At 44.4% G+C, this 20,489-nt stretch overlaps 1 protein-coding gene across 1 annotated transcript; it reads left to right on the forward strand.

The window, feature by feature from the left end:
* Window positions 1-1,178: 1,178 nt before the first annotated feature.
* LOC133272550 (regucalcin-like) lies at window positions 1,179-10,578 on the forward strand. Its single transcript, XM_061459784.1, has 6 exons — window positions 1,179-3,444; window positions 3,936-4,118; window positions 5,551-5,766; window positions 7,547-7,678; window positions 8,364-8,518; window positions 9,690-10,578. Exons 1-6 carry the CDS (start codon window positions 3,279-3,281, stop codon window positions 9,738-9,740), a joined length of 903 nt encoding a protein of 300 aa, XP_061315768.1. The 5' UTR covers window positions 1,179-3,278; the 3' UTR covers window positions 9,741-10,578.
* The last annotated feature ends 9,911 nt before the right edge of the window (window positions 10,579-20,489 follow it).

Genomic DNA, 20,489 nt, shown 5'->3' on the forward strand with positions numbered 1-20,489 from the left:
CAGCTGGTTTCATCGGACTAGTGCTGGAAAGGAGATACCAGCCCAGGAGTTGCGATATTTCCCTCTGCAGGTGTGTTGTTGTGATGTGCTGCACAGTTTAGCATAGGCATCCTCCAGCTCGGTGAAAATACTCAGCTGCTTGATCAAGGGAAGCGGGTTCTTAAGATTCCTTAGTTTTCACTGATGGGTATTTCTCTGTATGCACATTATAAGCCTCAGCTGTCTGCCTGCTTCAGCTTGAAATGAAAAATGAAATGATGTGCGCTTGCATGGGGGAGAGAGGAGGAGAAACAGTAAAGACCTGTTAAGGCAAATCATTTGTTTGGTTTTTACCTGTATCTGAGAGGTACTGAAATGACCACTTTATGTCCAAATCATTTGAAAAGGGATGTGGACTGAGGATTAGAAAAGCTATTTTCAAATAGCTACCAGAAGAAGGCTTTAGTTTTAAGAGCTGACCGGATATTTTTACATTATTTTCCCATTCCTAAAAGGAAATTTTTCTTATGGCCTCCAGATTCTGGTAACTTTAAACAGTTTAACTTGGAAAACATTTCAGTGACACCCATCAGCCCCTTAGCCTGCATAATGGGTTTAGGCACGAGTCCAGGAGGCTAGAACGCCAACAAAATGTAGCAGAGAGGAAATAGGCAGGGTAAAGATGATGTTTTTATCCACAGGGATTTGTTTGGGGAAAATACAGTAGAATTTGGTGTTTTCTGCTTGGAATGGTTCTTTTTTTCTCCCCTGCAGGCCAATCAGTGCAAGGTGCCCCTTGCACAGAAACGTGCCAGGCAGCAGAATGCTTGGGGAGTGGTGAAGTTGGGACGTTTTGAACAGGGTTTTTTGTGGTCATTTCCACATTGTTTCCCCTGAGATGCTGTATTCTGTGGAACGCTGCTCCTATATACCTCCATGTGGTGCAAGCAGGGAAAGTGCAGAAGGAGGTGGACCACCAAGCACTGGGGGGAACAGGGGCTGCATCCTTGCCAAGTTGTGAGGCCTCTTTTGGATGACAGTGCTGCCTGTTAGGGTTGAATGAACATCCTGTTAAAATTCTCACTTTTTAGTTGTTTGTGAAAATTAGTGAAACCTCAGCCAATAAGGCACAGATCTTCCCTTTTGGTTACCCTCTGCTTAAAACTTTGAGCCAAAATATTCAGATATTTGAAAATTAAAGGGACCCACAGCTGGAGGGACATACAAGAGCTAATCCTTTGGAGAAGGGGTGAAATGCTGAGGCTGGATGTGCAGCTGGGGAAGGTGGATGTGTGCTGAGTTTCCATGGGACAGGGCAGGTCTAGGCAGCATCGTGGTGGGGGCATGAGAAGGGTAAGCAGGCAGCTGGTGCGTGCAGGTTGGTTTCTCCTCTGCCTGTGCCTTGGGAAATAGCTGTCAGTGATGTGATTGCATACTCCTCATGTGACACGCAGGATGGGTCTGTCAATCAGTGTTTCACTCCGGATTATCTGCCGGGCCCTGGTATTGTTGCTGCTGGAGAAGGAGCAATAAATTGAACAGGTGGTGGTGGGAAGAGAGAGGTTTAATACAGCTCAGCTTTGTCAATGAAACAGCAAACAAAACAAATACCGTCTGCTGCAGATCTGGAGACTTTCTTCCTTTGTGGAGCCGTGTGGATGCCAGGCTGCTGCTGAACCTTGTTTTCCCATGAGGGTGAGAGCCACTCTGTGTTTTCCAGACCGCAATACAATACAGTCAGCATTGTGTCTCTGAGCCTCAAGTCCCAAACAAGGCAGCCACATGACACAAAACTTCAACCCAAGAGAAACTCACTTCTCCAGCTTGAGCATGGCCTAAGAGGTTTTATGAGGTTTTACTGGCATCTTGCTGGGTATCCTCATTTACACTTGAGACTGATGCTGATTTCTTGCATGGAGCAGCTTAAGTCCAGCCTCTCATGACTATTTTCTTGGAAGGGAGAAGGATATATTTGATAAATGGGTTGTTTGGATCTTACCGTGATGGTGTGACTCCTTGTTATGCATGCCTGGGGTTGGAGAGCAGTGGAGATCCTGAGTCCCCAGCCATGGAGTTTCCACTCAGGGTGATTACTGGCTCTTCCCAGTACTTTGAAGAGCATTAGTGATAATTAATTGTATAGCATATCATCAGCTCACCTACTAGGAAAAAATGCCCTCTTCAAGACAATAATCCATAGGAAGTGTGTTATGGCAGGGACTGGCTGCCTCCCAAGAAATATCTCTCTGGTCTGTGGAAAAAATGCGCTGAGGCCAGTGGGTGCAGCAGCAGTGATGTCTCCATTAGCAGTGACTGAGGCAGTGAGGAGGCCCCTTTCTTTTGTAAGAGCTGAATGGTGGATGCTGCTGCTCACATCCCACACTGAGACAGGGGCAGAGGCTGATCTACCTGTTTTGGAGGGCATCAGTGGACTCTGAACACAAATATAAGGGATCTGGCACCCTGTTCCAGGGTGGTGGCTGAGTGTCTGGTGTCTCTCTGGGCACCTTGCCACAGCAGGGATGGGACATGAGCACCCCCTGGCAGGAGCAGCTGCCTGGGATGAGAGCTTCATAGGTGGCTTTGCAATGAAGCTGCAGCAGGAGTAATTACACCCTGCAGCCTGGCACAGGGTGAAATGTGGAGTCTGCGGCAGGGGCTGGAGCCATGACTAGGGCGGCGAGGGGGCTGATTAAGATGAAATGCTCAGAGGGAAAAGAAAGTATCAGGATTTCAAAGGCAGGATCCTTCCCTGGTATTTGCATATTCGCGCTGGCTCCTTGTGGGAACAGGTACTTGGTCTGCAGTGGCATCAGTGGCAAGTTGCAGATGGTATATGAGCTTACATCTTCCTGTGGAGCAAGTCAGAGCATCTGTGTTAACAAGGAAGACCCTTGTTTTTCCACAAAAAGTCACCTGAATCATCAGTGCTGCTGCCCACAGTCCCTTCTCATGGGTCAGGGAAAGCTTTGGGATCACCACTCTCTGGTTGACAGCTTGGTCCCGGCTCAGGGACATATCCCCAGAACTTCCTTGTCCGGAGGCAGGTGCCTTATTAATAGCTCTGGTTCGAAGTCTTCTTCCTAGAGAGGTTTGCTAAGGAGAAGCCTTGGAGCCTGGAGCTCAGTTCCAGCCATGAGGACATGGAAATGTCACAGAAACTTCCTAAATTACTTGTCATGTGGGATTTGGAGGGCTTTGCCCTTTACAAACTCTGCCTTTAGGCATTGTAGGCATAAAACTTCTGCACAATGAGAGCTTTTCATTAAATCTGTCACCAGCATTCTTCCCCTCAGACCATGTCCTCCTCCATCAAAATCGAATCCGTTGTGAAGGAGAAGAACAGGATGGGAGAGTGCCCAGTTTGGGAAGAGAGGGAGAGTGCGCTCGTCTATGTAGACATTAACTCACAGAAAGTTTGCCGCTGGAGCTCTCTCACCAATGAAGTGCAGAGCGTGTCTGTGGGTAAGAGTCCATAGTCATCACTTCATCATGGGAATCTTCTCTGTCTGCTCCTGTCCATCCCTCCTGGTAGGAGTCCCACAGCATGGTGGTCTCCCTTACTTTCCGTGGGGTCACAATCCCTGTCCTCCCGTGACATGTTGCTGAATACGGTGTGCTTTGAGCCAGTTGATCAGAGGGGATTGTGCTTAGGTGCGGAGAGCCATGTGCATGTTGCTTTTGCTAAGCCCAGATGGGATGTTTCATTTGGAACCTGCAGAGGAAAAGCTACAATCCTAATGGCTGTGTCTGCCCAGAATGTGGGAAGATCTGGGGAGCACAGAGCCAGCAAGGAGTGCTAATGATCCCAGGGAAGAAGGATCTTAGCATCAACTCAGCCTGTCCCGGGTCAGGGATGTCCCAGTCAAGCCCAGATGCTCACAGTGAGATGGGGGGATTAGGGCTGACTGAAGGCCTGGAGCCATTCGCCATCTCCTGCTCCCTCTTGCCCACAGATGCCCGTGTTGGCTCAGTGGCACTGCGGCAGTGCGGGGGCTACGTCATCGCCCTGGGGACCAGGTTTGCCTTTCTGGACTGGGACACCAAGGCGGTCACCACCATCCTTGAGCTTGAGCAGGATAAGCCCAACAACAGATTCAATGACGGGAAGGTGGATCCAAAGGGAAGGTTTTTTGCTGGTAAGTTCCTGGCGGAATTTTCCCCCAGCTCAAAGAAGAACTAATTAAAGGGTATTTTGTACAGTGCGTTTTATTCCATGTTCTTGATTCCTCTGTGGAGTTCCCCATAAAAACTGCCGTTGCAAGCGTAAGCCATCTTGTGGATGCTCTGCTCAGTTACTGCCCAATGGAGGAGGACAAGGGACCCCACATCCCCTGACCCAAATGAGGACTGGGGCTGTCAACATGGGCTGTCTGGCAGGAAGGCTCCCCTTCTACTCGGCGGATGGTGTTTTACAAACATCTGATTCCATGGGAGCTGAAAAGCCAGTGAGGGGCTCATGCAGATAGGAATGTTTCTGGAGGTGTGCAGGGGGATGCAGGTCCTACAGTAAAAGATGAGCTGCAGCTTGAACCCTTCATGTACAGCCTCCTCTGGTTAGCCTGTGGGAAACAGGAATGTGAGGCGAGATCCTTGGCCTCCTGAAGGCAGGAGGGACTTTTGCCACTGGTTGCGATGCAAAGCCCTGTACTTTTTCTCCTCCTATATAAACGAGGACTCAAGCACAGAAATCCATGCTGGAAGCAGAGGGCAACTGATTGGAGTGAAAATGGCTCTGCATTTGCTTTTCCACCCAGCCTTTTCTTTTTATTTCAAATTTACCAAAAACCAGGAAATTCATTTCACTCATGGTTATGCTTGAGGGCTGACATGTCACTGGAGTTAAGGACAAGAAAAGAAACCCACCTGTTTTGCACACCCGTTCCTAGATGTGCATGGTGGATCAGTGCTTTTACAGGGGCTTTGGCCAAATGTTGTAAAACAAGCTCATGAAGTCTTCTAAAAGGGGAAGCCAACAGAAACAGCCTGTCACAGTTAAAAGAAGGCATGAATTTCCCCCTTGAGTGCTTCCCATCCCATTGATACAGAGCTCTTTCCTTTCTGGACAGAATCAGAAACTAAATAATGAGCAAAACACTGAGACATAAATCCATTAAGGAAAAAAAAATCTCACTTCTGTACTATTCTCCACTTGCTTCTGAGGCCACCATGATTTACAGCACCTGTATTTTAAGGTCACAGCCCATTTAAATGACAAAATCAGTCTACAAAGAGAACCAACAAAAAGAGCACCTGATGCTTGCCTGCCTCTTGGATTTTGCTGTGAGCAACCTCAGCATCTGATGTGTTGTGGTGCTCCTTTGGGTCTTTGGTGTATATGACTTAAACCTCATGGCAATGCAGAAACTCGTCCTTTTGTTGGCCAGAATGACCTCCATGGGAGGCAGCTGCTCCTGACCTGCACCTTTTAATCCTTCTCACCAGTCTGATGGGACCTGGGCAGACCCTTTCTCCCTAGGACCTCTCACTAACAGTTACAGGAGGTTTTTGATCAAGCCTGAGGAAAAATAAGCTTCTGCTTTCTAACTGTCACTCACATTTCCATTTCAGGTACAATGGCTGAAGAGACAGCACCGGGGGTCCGAGCAAAGCAGCAAGGAGCTCTCTATACCCTTTTCCCCAGCCACTCAGTAATAAAACAGTTAGACCAGGTGGACATCTCCAATGGTCTGGACTGGTCCCTGGACCACAGGACCTTCTTTCACATTGACAGCCTGGCATACGCTGTGCATGCCTTCAGCTACGATGTGCACACTGGAAAGATTGGTACAAGTGCTTTCCTAATTTCAGTGACAAATAGCGCTATCACTCTTCCTGCAGGAAGACCTGGGTGTGTAAGGTGATTTGTTTGACAGATCTCATAGCTCCTGGGTACAGCTTGTCAGCAAGCTGACCGTGACTTTTGTCAAATTTAGTTACACACCAGGTGTATTTGGTGAACACACTTTTGGCACTCCTTCAACTTACTTTCATCTGGGTAGATGGATCATATTTAGACCCTTTCAAGGAGCTGCAGGGAAAAAGCCATTTATACTGCAGAGTGAGAATTAGCTTTTAGGAAGCTATTTATTCTTCAGTGCCATCTACTGGAATACTTTGATTTGTACTAGTTCCACAAATACAAATACGGAATGTATGTGTATGCGTATCACAGGATTGTGTTTAAAGAATCAAGTTATCATTGTGACTGGAGTTTCCAAATTCTGAAATGAAAATTGCCCTCAGATGTTTGGTGAATTTCATTTGATTAATTTTCTGGACAAACATTATTTGATTCTGGACTGTAGTGATAGGACAAGGGGTAATGAGTTCAAGCTTAAACAGGGGAGATTTGAGTTAGATAGAAGGAAGAATTCTTCCCTGTGAGGGTGATGAGGCCCTGTCACAGGCTGCCCAGAGAAGCTGTGGCTGCCCTATCCCTGGCAGTGTTCAAGGCCAGGCTGGTTGGGGCTTGGAGCAACCTGGTCTAGTGGAATGTGGCCTTGTCTGTGGCAGGGAATTGGAGCCAGGTGGTCTTTAAATTTCCTTTCCAACCCAAAACATTCTGGCATTACATCTGCAAAAATGAAAATTCAAGTGCAAGCAAAATCGAGGTAACCTCATTTGAAAACTCGGTGAAATATTTTTGCGCTTTATCAACCAGCGGAAGTTTAAATTGTACTTCACGGGAGTTTAAATTATGGAGCTACCTTTGTGCTCTGATGAGTGGGGACTTTGTGTAATCATGGGTGAAAATCATACAAAATAATTACATTCTCTCAGATCTCATTTTGCAGAGAAAATCTATCTCTACAGATTTTATGATACAAGATTTCTAAAGAAGATGTAATGTGACTTCCTTTCCCCCACACTCTCCACCCCAATACACAAATGTAATGAATTTGAACTTCCTAGCCTTGGCTTTAAGTCAATGGCTGTCTGGTTTTGGGTGATGTAAATGCCATAAGGCACTGGATCAGAGCAGGCAGACTGCTGCCTACGGGCACTGCTCCATGGGCCCACCAACCCATCTTCACTGCAGCCTACACCATTAGCAGTTGTTGTCCAGGCTTAACCAAAACTGGTAGCTTGGCTGGCCATTAAAAGGTAAGGTTCTTCATCTTTAGCTGGCAGAGAATGCTTATCACCAACATTTAAACCTAAGTCATTATTTACGTGATGTGCTGCTCATAATAAGACATCCGGGCTGCTGTGAGAAAGAAAAGACCAGGAAAAGTTCTTGCACTTGCAGCAGTGGTGTTATGGTGGGCAGTTAGTAGGTTAACAAGAAGGACAGTGGTATTTTGTTCTCTTCCCTTGGTAAAATAGGAGCGTTAATCCAGTACAATTCCAAACTGCAGTGGTTCTACTGGTCACTTGTTTCTGCCAGGCTAAGTTAGGCTTCTAACACATTTGCTAAATGCATATATGATATACATTTTGCAGCACATCTTCCTCACGGAAAATGAACTTACCTGTTTGCAAGAGCGTGGAAGATGTTAGACTGGGATCTGATACAGAACTGGTAGGACCCCATGTAACACTGGCTTTGTAACTCTCCCTGCAGCCTGCCCCAGACTTTTGTACCACCTAGAAAAGGAGGAGCAAATGCCCGATGGGATGTGCATAGATGCAGAAGGGAAGCTCTGGGTGGCCTGTATTGATGGAGGGAGAGTCATTCGTATAGACCCAGAGACAGGTAAGGCATCCATCAGTACGTGTGAATCAAGTGTCACCTATGTGCCACGAATACAAGAGCAAGGAAGAATGGTTTGAAGGTGAGACAAGAAGGTGTTATCTATTGCCTGTTTCTGATCCATGTGATACCATGAGCATCACTGGTCCAGACCCTGATCACATGGAGAGCACAGCTCCCTGCGCTGCCTCCCAGTGTCAAGTACCCTTGCTCCCACAAGGAACCTCCTGATGTAGCACACCCACTTCTTAATAGTATACTAAAAGAAAATTAAAAAATGCATTGCATATCTATTGTGAGAAATATTATACACCTGCAATTCTTAATTATATGTAATTTAAAACTTAATTAAATTTAATTAAAAGAAAGAATTCAGCGTTGAAATGTTTAGCTGGGAAACTCTGTTAGGGAATGACAACCATGCCAGGCCAGGTGTCTCTGCTCTTCCTGGCTTTACATAGTGTATTACTTCTTTATGAGGAAAGGAAACAAAGCCTCACAGATACAGGGAAGAGAGTGAAAAATAGTTAGAGAGGAGGCAGATGAAAGAATTTGATTTCCCAACAAGCTATCCTTTAGGATATGGCCTCTGTCTGGAGAGGAGATTCCTTCTGAGTGAATGCCACATCTGTGCTATGTATGCATTAATATTTATATGGCATAAGTAAACAAATGCACATTTTCCCAGGAAAAAGAATCCAAACTGTGAGGCTGCCTACTCCGAGGATCACTTCTTGCTGCTTTGGTGGAAAAGACTACTCAGAAATGTACGTGACTTCTGCGTATGATGGATTGGACAAGACCACCTTAGCCAAGGAACCTCATGCGGGAGAGATTTTCAAGGTCAGCAGATCTTCTTTCTGTATCTCAGACCTGCCAAGCAGGGTGAGGTGTCCATCCTGCTCACCTCATTTGTTGGTCCAGATGTGTTGCTTGTCCTGTAGCTGGGTACAGCTGCTTTTGCACAGCCACTCATGCATTTGGAAGGAAGATTGGAATGTTGCTAAGCCAAAGTTGGTATCTGGTTGGGATCTGAAGGCCGCTAGTGGGTCTGAATCTGCCCTGTATAGCATAGTCTGTAATACACTGTAAGGAACTGGGACTTGCTCCTATGTCTTACTTTATTTTCATCCGTTCTGGAAATTTCACTTCCTTAATTCTCAGGTTTTAATTGTGCCAGGAAATCTAAATGTAATGTTTACAGCACAGATTGCACCTTTAAACATTTAAAGGTTACATTCACCAGGTCAAAATTCTGCATCCCAATCCCAAAACTTTGGAGATTATTATTTTTTTTAATATATTTAAAATGGTTGCTACATTTTGAGAAACTAATAATACACATTTTTGTCCATTTTTGCTCTTAAATCTGAAACTTGGTTTTCTCTTCATTTAGCAAAAAATTTAGCAAAAAGTACATCAGGAATGTAAAATGCAGTTCTTAATCATCAACTGCCATTATTCCCTGAAAGCTGACTGCAGCCAGTTTGGCTATAGCATGAAAACATGTTCCAGGAGAAATGGAGATCTAGTCTCAAATCTGGGACTTTCTGGTTTAAAGTAGTGCTTGGAACAGATTTTGCATGGCTGAGAACTACTAGATTTCTCAAGAAGCAGAGTTTAGGACCCCAGGAGAATTAAATGAGCCTTGTCTCTTTTTATCTCCTTCTCAGTTCTCCAGTTCTAGAAGGGAACTGGTATTTTCCAAACTCAGATGTCTTCCATGGGCAAAGCACATTCGAAGTTACTATGACTCGTTTGGTTACTATGGACATAAAGACCATATGTAAGGGCCGCAGACAATGTGTAAATTAGCAAAATTATTGAGTGGTGCTTGATTATCTTAAAGACCTTAATGAGTTCTAAAGAACTCCATTTAATCTTTTTAGTCTTCTATTGAACCAGGAGAACATTCACGTAGGAGTAGGTTGTTACGGTATTTGTTGTAAAACAGTTGAAGGTTTTCATTGTACTCAGTTGGAGACTTTTCTGTTTCTTTAATTTTTTCAAACAGATAACAGGCCTGGGTGTGAAAGGGATCCCACAGAACTTCTATGCTGCTTGAACACTGATGTTATATAACAAAGAAGAAGTGCTTGCATCTTGTAGTAACTCTGCCAAGGAGAAGTCCAATGAACTGCAGAATTTATCTGTATGAGGATTTCTAAATCCACATGTGAAAGCATTCCTGTTTGGACTTGAAGACATTCCTTCTCCTGTGGGCCTGTGTCTTGATGCAATAGGTTAGAGAGATAAAGTTAGCTGGTGCTACACCTGGATAGCTTTTGTGACTTCCCATAGACCTCTTCAAGCTTAGTTTTGTTGAACTTTCTGATTGACAAGCTCTGGATTTTCAAGATTGGGTGGTTCCTGTAGCAGAATCTGACTCATGGTTTATCTTTTCATGTTACAGTGATGTACCAGCTATGATATGGCAGATGTTAATAAACATTTTAAGTAAGTGATGACCTTAATTGCTCCTCTGCTGTGGGACTTCCCCAGAGTATGTTCTTTGGTGTTTTGGTGTCTTTCTCTGAGGTATTTGGCCTTTCCACCACTGCTATTGAAAGCCTTAAGTTAGTCCTCAGACACCAGGAAGTAAGTATTCAATGCCTCATGAGGACAGTTTCCCACAATGGCCCACAAGTGAAAGAGCAGAAAAAATGGTTAGCCACACAGAAATGTTAGAGTTTCTGTGGCGCTGTATGCAGATTCCCTCTAGAACTGAGCATTTTCTCCAGAACCAAGAATCCTTCTCCTGGCCAGGGGTTCTACATAGCGTGGTTTTGAAAGAACCGAGCTGGGCTGATTTCTTTGCTTCTGTGCTACTTGGCCAAATCATTGGTAAAACAGAACAAACGCTCTTGGCCCATTGCTCTGCTTCACTCCGACCTTGTTCTGGAAACAAGTTGATTCCATAGAGCGGCACAAAGACAACTTGATTGAGAAATAAAACGTTCAATTCATTCTAATGTTTGCTCAACAACTGGGCTGTTATTTTTTTCCTAGTCATAATTCCAATCGCAATTAAGCTGCTGGGGTGTTTTAAGAGCAAAGGTGTTAAATGCTCCTTTGGCACCATGTCAATGCCAAACTGGTATAAGGGATGTTGACAATTATGCAAGATTTCCTGTTTGCCCCATCTGGAGAGGAAAGTGAAGGTAGGATATTTGGAGGCAAGTCAAGTGTCCTGACCTTTAATTAAAAAAAAGAAAAAATATAGAAGTGTGTGCAGATATCTTATTTAATAAAAAATTACCAAATTATTTGCAAAATTGCCTATCCATTATGTTAAATGTTCTGCCAGAAAGGAAAATAGATAGTTTTGAAAAACTTACACTTTAGAAATCCTCAATACCCTCATAATTTTTTTCTTGAGCTTACTTGGGCACGCAAGCCAGGCTCACTGGTTTGTAATTCTTCAGCTACTCCTTCCTCCATCTCTAAATGGAGATACTGTGCATGCTGCTGTCAGACTCCAGCGTCTGAGTGCTCTTGGATCTTTTTCGGTGTAGCACAGCTTCCCAAAGTAAAGAAAGGTTTGAAGATGAATTTCACTCTGTTACCCAAGGGCCCACTACTTCATTTCTCTTCAGATTTCAGAAGTTGCTCTTTCGTGATTTTGCTTCCTAGAAAAAAGCACTGATTGAAAACCAGGGGATATGGGACTGGCTTTATTCTCTTTGTCTGTGTAGGGAATAATGCAGTATCTATAGTCCTTGGTGAGGATACTCTCTGAGATAGTGACTGTGTGACTGAGTACGTGGTTGGTGTGGGTCAGCCCCACACAGTGAGAAGCATAGCAGGGAGGATGCTGTCTGCACAGGGTTAACCTGCTAATGAAGCGTCTTCACAGTGTAGATCACAGGCAGAACACAAAACATCTTGTCAATGAGCTAGCAGTGACTGATGAAAGCTGGCTTCTCTTGTAAGGGATTGGTTTGTACATCCTGCATTTTATAAACTTTTCTAAGTATTTACTATGCTTAATGTATATTTAGCTATACCAGTCTGGATAAATCTTACTTTTCTTGCATACTTTTGTGTGTGTTGGAAATAGGCATTCAACTGGGAAGATTTTGGTCCTGGTGTTTTCTGGCCCTTGTGGGACAACGTGACTGTCATTCTTTGCCTACCCAAAAATACATGCCTTCGAGAAAACCTGTTAAATCTAAACTGAGGGTCTCCAAATATTCATAAATGCAGCTAGGATGTGAACGAAGGTAGTAGTTAAACATCATGGCTGGGCTGGCATTGCTGCTGCACCCACATGCTGTCACATGCCTGGAATTGGCAAATACAGGTGTGTAGGGTTTGCTTCACTGTTTTTTACTATCATGCCAAGGACTCTGGGCAGGAAAGAAGACGTAAAAATAATCCTGGATAAGGAGACATAATCTTTTTCCTAGCAATCTTTGTTTGCTTATTTCTTGTTCTGATTATCTACCTATCTTAAAGAGAAACTATAACCTCCTCACTAATGAGAGAAGGGACAGACATGAAGTAGAGAAGTTTAAGTAGAAAGTTCACAAGAGTTACCTACTGCAGGTAAATATGTCCCTGGCAGAACAGAGAGGTAGCTGCCCTGTTGAAATTACCTGGCTTTCCATAGTTGTTTGTTTTACTTTGATCCTATTGTGCTCCCTGCTCACATCAGCGTTAAACTTACTTAGAAACACTGAATCCAGACCTTTGCTACCTTCTTGCTGTTATCTCTCTTTGTCAATGTGGACTCAGATTTCAGAGGGTAATGAGATTACAGAGGAGAGACACCGAACTTTGAACTCCTATTCACGTGAAAATACTCTTGGATAATGAGAAGCCACTTGCCTATGAACTATTAACAGGACTATCGGATGACCTGAGGGGTGACTTTGGTCAGCAGATAGGCCTGACTGGGAAAATGGCTGCAGAAGCAAGAGGCAAGGCATGTCCTTTGGAGGTGTATGAGCAGGAACTGGGTGTCTGCAAAAGGGTGGCTGAAGGGCAGAAATAGCTGTAGATTGTTTTGTCTAAGACTGTAGGTAGCTTGAGCTGTTTGAAAGTGCTGGTTTACTGAGTGTGTTTGTGCTGCCTGTTGCACTACTGACAACCTGAAAGTCAAAAAATACAGTTGGTGTTAGTGTTGGGTTCTCCTGCTGCCCCAAAATAACACTCATGCAAGCTGTAAATGCAAGCAGTGATAGCCTCTGAGGATGTGTAAGACCCTCGTCCTCATCAGCTGCTGTCTTCTTAAAGAAGAATGTGTATGTTTAGCAGTACCCAAGTCATGTTAGGGAAGAGAGGATATGTGTGAATACCATGTTAAGACTGTGGTATCTTCTGGAAAGGGCTGGTATCACAGCACTGGTACACTGGAAGGATTTAAAGATGAAGGGAAATGGAAGGAGCTATCAGAGGTGGGAGTTAACATGGAAGCCGAGGTGGTGTTGAAAAGTGAAGGCATAGAGAGGGGAAGGACATATTGCTGGCAGTTGTGGCAGAAAGCAAGAGACAGGAAGGTGGGCTCCGTAGTTTGGAAGTAAAGCTTGAAATAGAGCAATTGTATCTGGAAGGACACTTGGAGGACTCTGAAGATGCTTGCTCCATCCTCTGCAGGGCTTTCCTTGACTGCTGATTAGTTTCTTGTTTCCAAAGGGAGACAGTGGTGGGGGAAAAGCTGAACTGCCCTCTCCCATACCTTTTGCAAAGATCTTCACTATTCTTTTAAAATCACCTCAGACCCAAACAGCTGGGCTTTTCCACAATGGACCCATTTGTATTTAATGCGGTAAGAAGTGTTGATGCAGGGTTTGGGACTATGTAGGATGATGGAGTTACCTCCATGTCAATGTCATCTGCGTGTATGGAGCAGTGAGAGGTAGGCTACAAGAAAGACAAGGAGTTTGAAGTTGATCTGGAGCAAATAAGGGGAGCCGTGCTCGTAACATGAAGTATTGGGCTGGTTTCTGGTTTGGGATGTTGGGCATCTTGGGAAGTATTTTTTCATCTGGGAGTATTTAACTTTGCTCTAGGAAAACTAAGGTGTGTATGGATCCAGAAGCTTTCCGTATCAAAGGCACTATCGGTTCGCCTTGAAGGCCTGGTCAGTGGCCTTCCTTCTCCTGCTCTGTCCCATCTGTAAAGGCCTATGAGTGGGTTTTGAGCTATCTCCCAAATGCCTTTCCAGATGCTGCGTGGCAGGGAAAGGGCAGACTAACTAAGTTTAAGGGCTAACTAGTCCTGCCTTATGCCATGCTTTGTGCCTGTACCTGGATCCCACCTTCAGTTTTCTTTCTTCCCTATCCTTCCCCTGCACTTGCACGTGCTCCTTTGGAGCACCTTGGACTTGCTCACATGATTGGAACTCAGTGAAGCCAGTATAGCCACAATCAGTGGAAATATGACATAAAATTATCTTTTCAATGCGCACACAGAAAGGCTCAAACAGGTGTTTGCTTTCTCTTAGGAACTACAAACCAAGGATTGACCTGGGATATTTCTGTGGAGAAAAGGAGGGAAAAACATGAGCTTGAGAGGAATTGTAGCATGAATGTTTTTGGGGACAGTGGAGATTTTTTTGAGTAATTTGGCATAAATTACTCCTGTCAAAAGAAAGGAAAAAAAAAAAAAAAGGAAGAGTACTATGGCCAAACTTGCCTATCCTATCTTGGCTTTGGGAAGGTTGTGCTTGTGCTGGCCTGGAGCAGTTTGGGACCTGGCATTGCATCTTCCAGTGCAGAATCACTTAATACTTTGCAGGCAGTGCTCCTGGGATGACTGCCCACAGCTGTGTGCTCCTGTCCTCTCTGCCAGACTCCTGCCCAGGCCAGGGCTATCTCCACTCCTCCAGATAGCTTGTTTGTGCTCTTTGATGAAAAGTTACTGCTTTGAAACCAACAAATTCTTCCTCGCGTGGAGAAGAGAAACGGGAAGCTTTAGGGTGTAACTCAGAGCAGACTGATTCCAGATGCCTACTCGAGGCTACTGTATTGCACCTTTTAATTATGTACTTCCTTTGGTTGCATAAGGAGTCTTAGGTAGGTAGTGCAGAACGAGAATGGGGTGTAAAGGACACCAAGGAGAGTTGATAGCCTGCTAGAGAAAACATGGTACAGATACACAGAGACTGCCTGTCTGGGAAAGCTGGAGAGAGATCACTGCTATCATCCCTACCCTTGGGTAACTGAGGCAAAACCGGAATTGCTTAAGCAATCTTCAGTAGATTTGGAGGTCCCAGCAAAATCCCATCCGCTGCCTACTCCTCTAACTCCTGGTGGGTTTTGGTGACATGGGGACTGCGGTAGGGGTTGGTAATGGGAACTAGTGGGAGTAACTGCTGAGAGGTGGGAAGGCAAAAATTAATGCCCCAGAATTAAAGCTGATAACAAGCCTTGCAGACTGCATCTTCCCTCCTCTGGCTGCTGCTGCTGTTGCTCCATCCCCCTCCTACTCACTGCTGGTGCCAATGAGGGCTGTTTGCACCCACTTTCACAAGATGGAGTGGGAGTAACTTGAGTCAGCTCTGAGTGAGCGCCCCCTCACCACTTCTTCAGTGTTGGCGATCTCTGCTCAGCATGCAGGTGCCAAAGCTGCCGGGGGTGGGCGGTTTCGAGGTGGCTATCCTAGGAATTGCTCTTGATTCTCCTTAAGAGGCAAGTCGCTGAGGAAGAGTTGCTATTTTCTACAGTGTGTCAGTTGGGATTTCTCAAAAGGGCAGAAAGTGAGCTTCCTGTTTACTCTAACAAATGCCTTTATCCATTTGAACAGCACATTTCCATGTACAGCTGTTTGCTGATGCAAAGGCAACATCCTACGGTGAGCTGTATTTCATAAGGTGCACTTCCTGACACATTAGTGACCTTTCTAGTAATTAAAACCACATAGAGTAATCTTATAAACTTCTCATTTATCTTCAGCATCTGCTTTAAATATTTGTGTGTGTTTGAGGGGTGGGGGAGGAATTAACATCAAAAAATGCTAGGTTCACGGAAGTTCTTTCTTTTCCTTTAAAAATGGGGAGTTTTGTTTTTATTCTTCTATTACAATACTTAGGATGAGCTAGTGACTAAGATTATTCCTCTTAAAAGGTGTTACTTACAAATATATTTTTTAAAGTTATTTCCCCTATTAGAAAAACCCTGGTGATCTACAAGGTGCCCCATTTCTACTGGATAGGATTAGGAGAGACTGAGTTATGGTGATACACTGACCTCTGTTGGCATCACCCTTTCTTACTGAAACTCCTTTTAAATGTTGAATTTGATACTCTCGGAAATACATCTGGTACAAGGTTTGAGGCAGAATCAGTCAATGATGAAGCCATAGTCCGATGTCACAGCAAATCTAACACCATGACTCTTGGGCATAACGACATATAGTGATGGTTTCCTTAAAAAAAACTCAATCAGAAGTTTTAAATATGCTGAATAGCTGAGTGATTTCTTTTGTACCAGCAAGCTCTGTGACGGACCAGGTGAAGAGAAGCTGTGCCTGTTGCCTGTTGGCTCTCTGTCCTATGGCTGGCATAAAGACAGGCTGTAAATTAAAAACATGCACAACTTCTGTGTCAGATGCTCTGGCTAATGGTGAACTGCATGTTCATGTCCGACTCCAGCCTGTTTTGGGCTGCTACATCATCTTGTAGTGTGTTGATCCAATATGAACTGTCAGGCAAGCATGTTCATGCAGTGTTGGCCTGCTGTCAGAAAGCTTCTCTGCAGCACCATAGAGCAACTTTGTCCAAATTTAGCTCTAATTAGGGCTTCTTTTCTCCTGGAGATAGCTTGTCAGGGGAGCAAGTTGCCATAAGCATTAAAGGGACCTGGTGGAGAGAAACGGGCATTTCTAGGCTGCAGTTTTGTCTGATTTTAGCTTGGAATGGAATGACTTTCTAGAGGCTGCTCTCTACAACAGCCTCTGCCGTGTGGCTCCCATCCTCTGGTGGGAATGACTTCTAGGTGCATGCTAGATTTGCATTAGATGAAACTCCAGGTGATGCCAAGATCCAATGGGTCAAACAATCAAAATGCTGCTGAAAAGCATAAAACCCGCATGAAAATCAAGGCTGTGTGTTGGCAGGGAGGGATGACAGTGGGAGATACATACCTATGTGAATTTCATCTGTGCTAGTATGAGGAGCTTTCATTTGCTGTCTGCTCGTATAAGGACTTGGGAATTTTTTGTTAGGGGGACACCTGTATTCCTCTCCATTCCCCTAGTGACACTTGCACGCACAAGTCATGTGTGTGTATTTAAGCAACTCCACAGAGAATTCTAGGCTAACTGAGTAACTGGGAAAAATACATGAATCCATATTTCTTTTGTACTTCAGTCTTCATGCACTTCAAAGAGAAGTTGTGCCTGCTGCCCATGGGCTAGCCTTTGCAAGTATGCTTTAATGAAGGGTGGAGGAAGAAACAGGCTTTCTAGCTCTCATGTAGTGAGCAACGTTTTAGCTTTTGTTTTGGAAGGAAACCTGCCTGATCAAGAAAAGAGGACAGTGATACTCAGGAACATGCCTGCTCATGTGCTGGTCAAAGTGGAGGCTGAGACTCATCTGCTCTGTCAGAATATGAGTCACATTTTTATTTGTGTTTTTCTGAGCCTAAATTGAGAAAGATTGTGGAAGAAATTTTACAGCCCTTGATGTTACTCTGCACTTCTGCCAGACAGCAGCCTGACACTTTGCCCTAGGTGTTGGATTAAATAATGACTAGAGATTGTGCAAGTACTTCATCTTAGCCATGATTATCATGCCAAGGCCTTGTGCAAGCTGGGGACTTGTGACGCTGGGGTGGTTCCACTAATGCATGCCATGAAGATAGCAGATCTGTGTCTGTCTGCACCACTATTGGTTGGCTCTTCTTTGAAAGCACTGGCAGAAAGCCTGTGAGACGGAAAAACTGAGGGAAGAACCACATCCTGACCGCCAATGTTTGTTATCAGCGTAAACCTGGGTTGTATACAGAGCCCATAACAAACACCTGAGCAAAGGTAAGCTGCAAGCATAATGTTCTCCTGTTATACATAGCATTCTGACTCAAGCATATTACTAGTCTTGGTCTGATAAGCATAGCAATGACAGGCAATGCAGACCACTGCATAAAAGTGCTTGTCCAGCTGTATCCTACATTCCTTTAGAAATGCCCTCTCGTAAAGTCTGTCTGTGGAGCAAAAGGAATTGTATTTCTCAACCTCAGTCACAAGCCTGAAATGTTATGATTGCTTTCATGTTAAAAATTAGGAAGCTCATGGCTCACCTTCTTCTGCTGGGAGGAGAGTGAGCAAGCTTCACATAGTTTGATACCTTATGGGTATGTCATCAGAATTCTTTTTTATCCTTTTAGGTCTATTGTTTTCCCCTTTGCCCAGCCCTACAACGATTTTATAGCTTTAACTAATGATCATACAATCATAATCATGATCATGACCTCACAATCTGCTTTCAAGCTGCAGTAGTAGGAACATGGTGCCAGCACTTTTCCTTCTCAGCAGTCCACTTTGTGAGTAAAATGCAAACGCAAAGGAAGCAGAACCACGTTTCATTTACAGTTTTCTGCTTGTTCTCCAATGCCAGCTCTCATCTGTGCTCTGCTTCAGCATGGTGGTATCTTGATGACTTGTTTCCCTACCTGCCTCACACTGTCACTGTGAGCCATCATGGGTGATTGTTTGCAGGGCATGGAATAGGTCTCATTCTGCATTGAGGACCCAGTTTATCTGACCTGTATCAGCTTGTGAGTTATCTCTGTGCTTCAGCACAGTGTGTGTGTGTGTGGCCCTTCAAAGGTCTTGCTCTGTGGCAGGCTATGCTTATGGTTGACAGCAAAAATCAGTAGTGCATGGGGGAAAAAGAACCTATCAATTTTAGAATATTCACAGTTATTCCCCGATGATCCATTGTAAACCCAGAGCCACTAATGCTTAACCTACACAAGAACCATAGGAGTTAAGGGCTGGAAGGCTTAAATACCAAGACACTCTTAGCTTCAACCTTTGCCTAGTGTTAAAGGTATTGGAAATTTGCCCCTGAGGACACAGATGTGTAGTTTTCACAACTGATAACAGTAACAAGGTGGGACGTTGTTTGTGGTTGACACAAGGCTCACTCCCTCAGCTTCGATATAGTGATGAATTTAAGCATTAAAAGGGTCTTCCTTCCTCCTTCCCATGGTCTGCCACCAAGTTAGGAGCTGCATACAGGAAAGACGTGCAGGGAACAGTGTCCTGATGGTCCTGCCTTTCCCAGGGTAATGCTGTAGCCCCCTGTCTGCCTGGGCTCCTGCCTCTCATGTCCCTTTGGGAGCTGCCTTCTTGGGTGAAAAGTGTTGGTCTGTGTTGTCACTTCAGCTTCTCCAGGGATCAGGGCATCAGAGTAGAGGGCTTAGTTTCTGACCTGTTCCAGCTAGCAAAAAAATCCTAACCCCCCCCAAGAGATTAATGCAGAATAGGGAGTGCAGCAAGGAAACAGCTGAGGAACTTACCTTGTTCACACAGTGTTGAAGGACTAGATAAGAAATTAACAGAGAACATGGAGGCATGACAGGAGGAGGTTTCCCTTCTCCCTGTAACTGAAAATCTTTTCTGGTGGACACAAATGTATGATTTACTCTTTGTGTCTACCCAGTTTCTGTTGGAATGAGCTCTAGCAGCAAAGTCGGGCTATCCTCTTGCTCGTATCTTCTCAAATGCTGGGTCTGAAGAGAGAGGTTTATTTATCTCCCTCTGAACTTCTCTTTTTAGTAGGATTTTATGAGCAGCAATCCTGTGCCTCTTGGAAGTGCTTTTCATGTCTTGTTTTAAACATTTCTGGTGCCAGACATGAAATTACCTGGCTTACTAAATGTTTTACAAGGGCATACTGGTGTAGTTAAGTTGAAATTGAAATCTTATTTGCTTCTGTTTGGCAAGAAAATTTTGCCTGGACCTTGCTCCAATCCCACTGAAGCCTCAGGTAACATTGGCGGGACTGGATCAAATCAGACGAATTTGAGGGTCTTTTTCCCCCATGTTTTTTTTTTTTCTTTTTCAAAAGTTTAAATTAAAAATGTTGCTAATAAAATCAAATTTTAATTTTTCTTCTCCTTTCTATATTTTAAAATAAATCAAAACATTTCCCCCATCTTGAAAACTTTGATAAGAAAAAACCCATCTCTTGTATCTCTGGCTCTTGAGATCCCGTCGTGTGAAGGGAGCAGTATTGTACCCCATGTCTAACTATCACAGCAGCATTTTTACCAGCCACTGAATTTTATCACTGAATTTCCCTGTTTCAAATAAACCAGGGCTGCTTCCTCATGATGTCAACTCTGCCAGGTTGTCAGAGGCAGCTCATTGACAGGGAGCCCTGAGCATGGAGAATGGGAGCAAAGGAGGATTTCAGACTGTGTCCCCCATCCTCATCAGGTCCTGCTCACAGTATTGCAAGCTTAGAGTAGCCATCATGCTCCAGTAATCCCAGGAGCAAACACAGGGAACCAGAAAACAGCTCTCAAAGTCTGAGATGTATTTTACTTCCCAGGTCTTTTTATTGCCCAGAGTGACCACCCTGGTGCTTCAGGCTGCCTACCCACTGATTCCCCCGCTCTGAGGAGCCATCTAGATATATCTGCTGCTCTTAGATATACAACCTCCTCTCAGAAATATTAAGCTGCCTGTTTGTTCCCAAGGACAGAAATTAGGTGAGGGTTGAGAAGATTTATCAGTAAGTCAGGGCAGGAGCAAACATAGATTGTCAGGGTGTTGCAAATGTTCCCAGAACAAACACTCCAAACCCAGGGAATTCAGTTAAAGCTGTCTGAATGCTTGGTGGCATTTCTGTATGTTACAGTGT

Source organism: Pezoporus flaviventris, unplaced genomic scaffold (assembly GCF_033815535.1).
Source record: "Pezoporus flaviventris isolate CSIRO_AGI_PZ_B2104156 unplaced genomic scaffold, CSIRO_AGI_Pfla_v1 ptg000030l, whole genome shotgun sequence".
Classification (NCBI taxonomy): domain Eukaryota; kingdom Metazoa; phylum Chordata; class Aves; order Psittaciformes; family Psittacidae; genus Pezoporus; species Pezoporus flaviventris.

What these genes read in the sequence shown, in the direction of transcription:
- LOC133272550 (XM_061459784.1), top strand. Translation starts at nt 3,279, where the DNA reads ATGTCCTCCTCCATCAAAATCGAATCCGTTGTGAAGGAGAAGAACAGG. An exon ending in TCGTATAGACCCAGAGACAG is followed by an intron (nt 7,679 to 8,363) that starts GTAAGGCATCCA and finishes ACATTTTCCCAG; the next exon opens with GAAAAAGAATCCAAACTGTG. An exon ending in ATGCGGGAGAGATTTTCAAG is followed by an intron (nt 8,519 to 9,689) that starts GTCAGCAGATCT and finishes TTTTTCAAACAG; the next exon opens with ATAACAGGCCTGGGTGTGAA.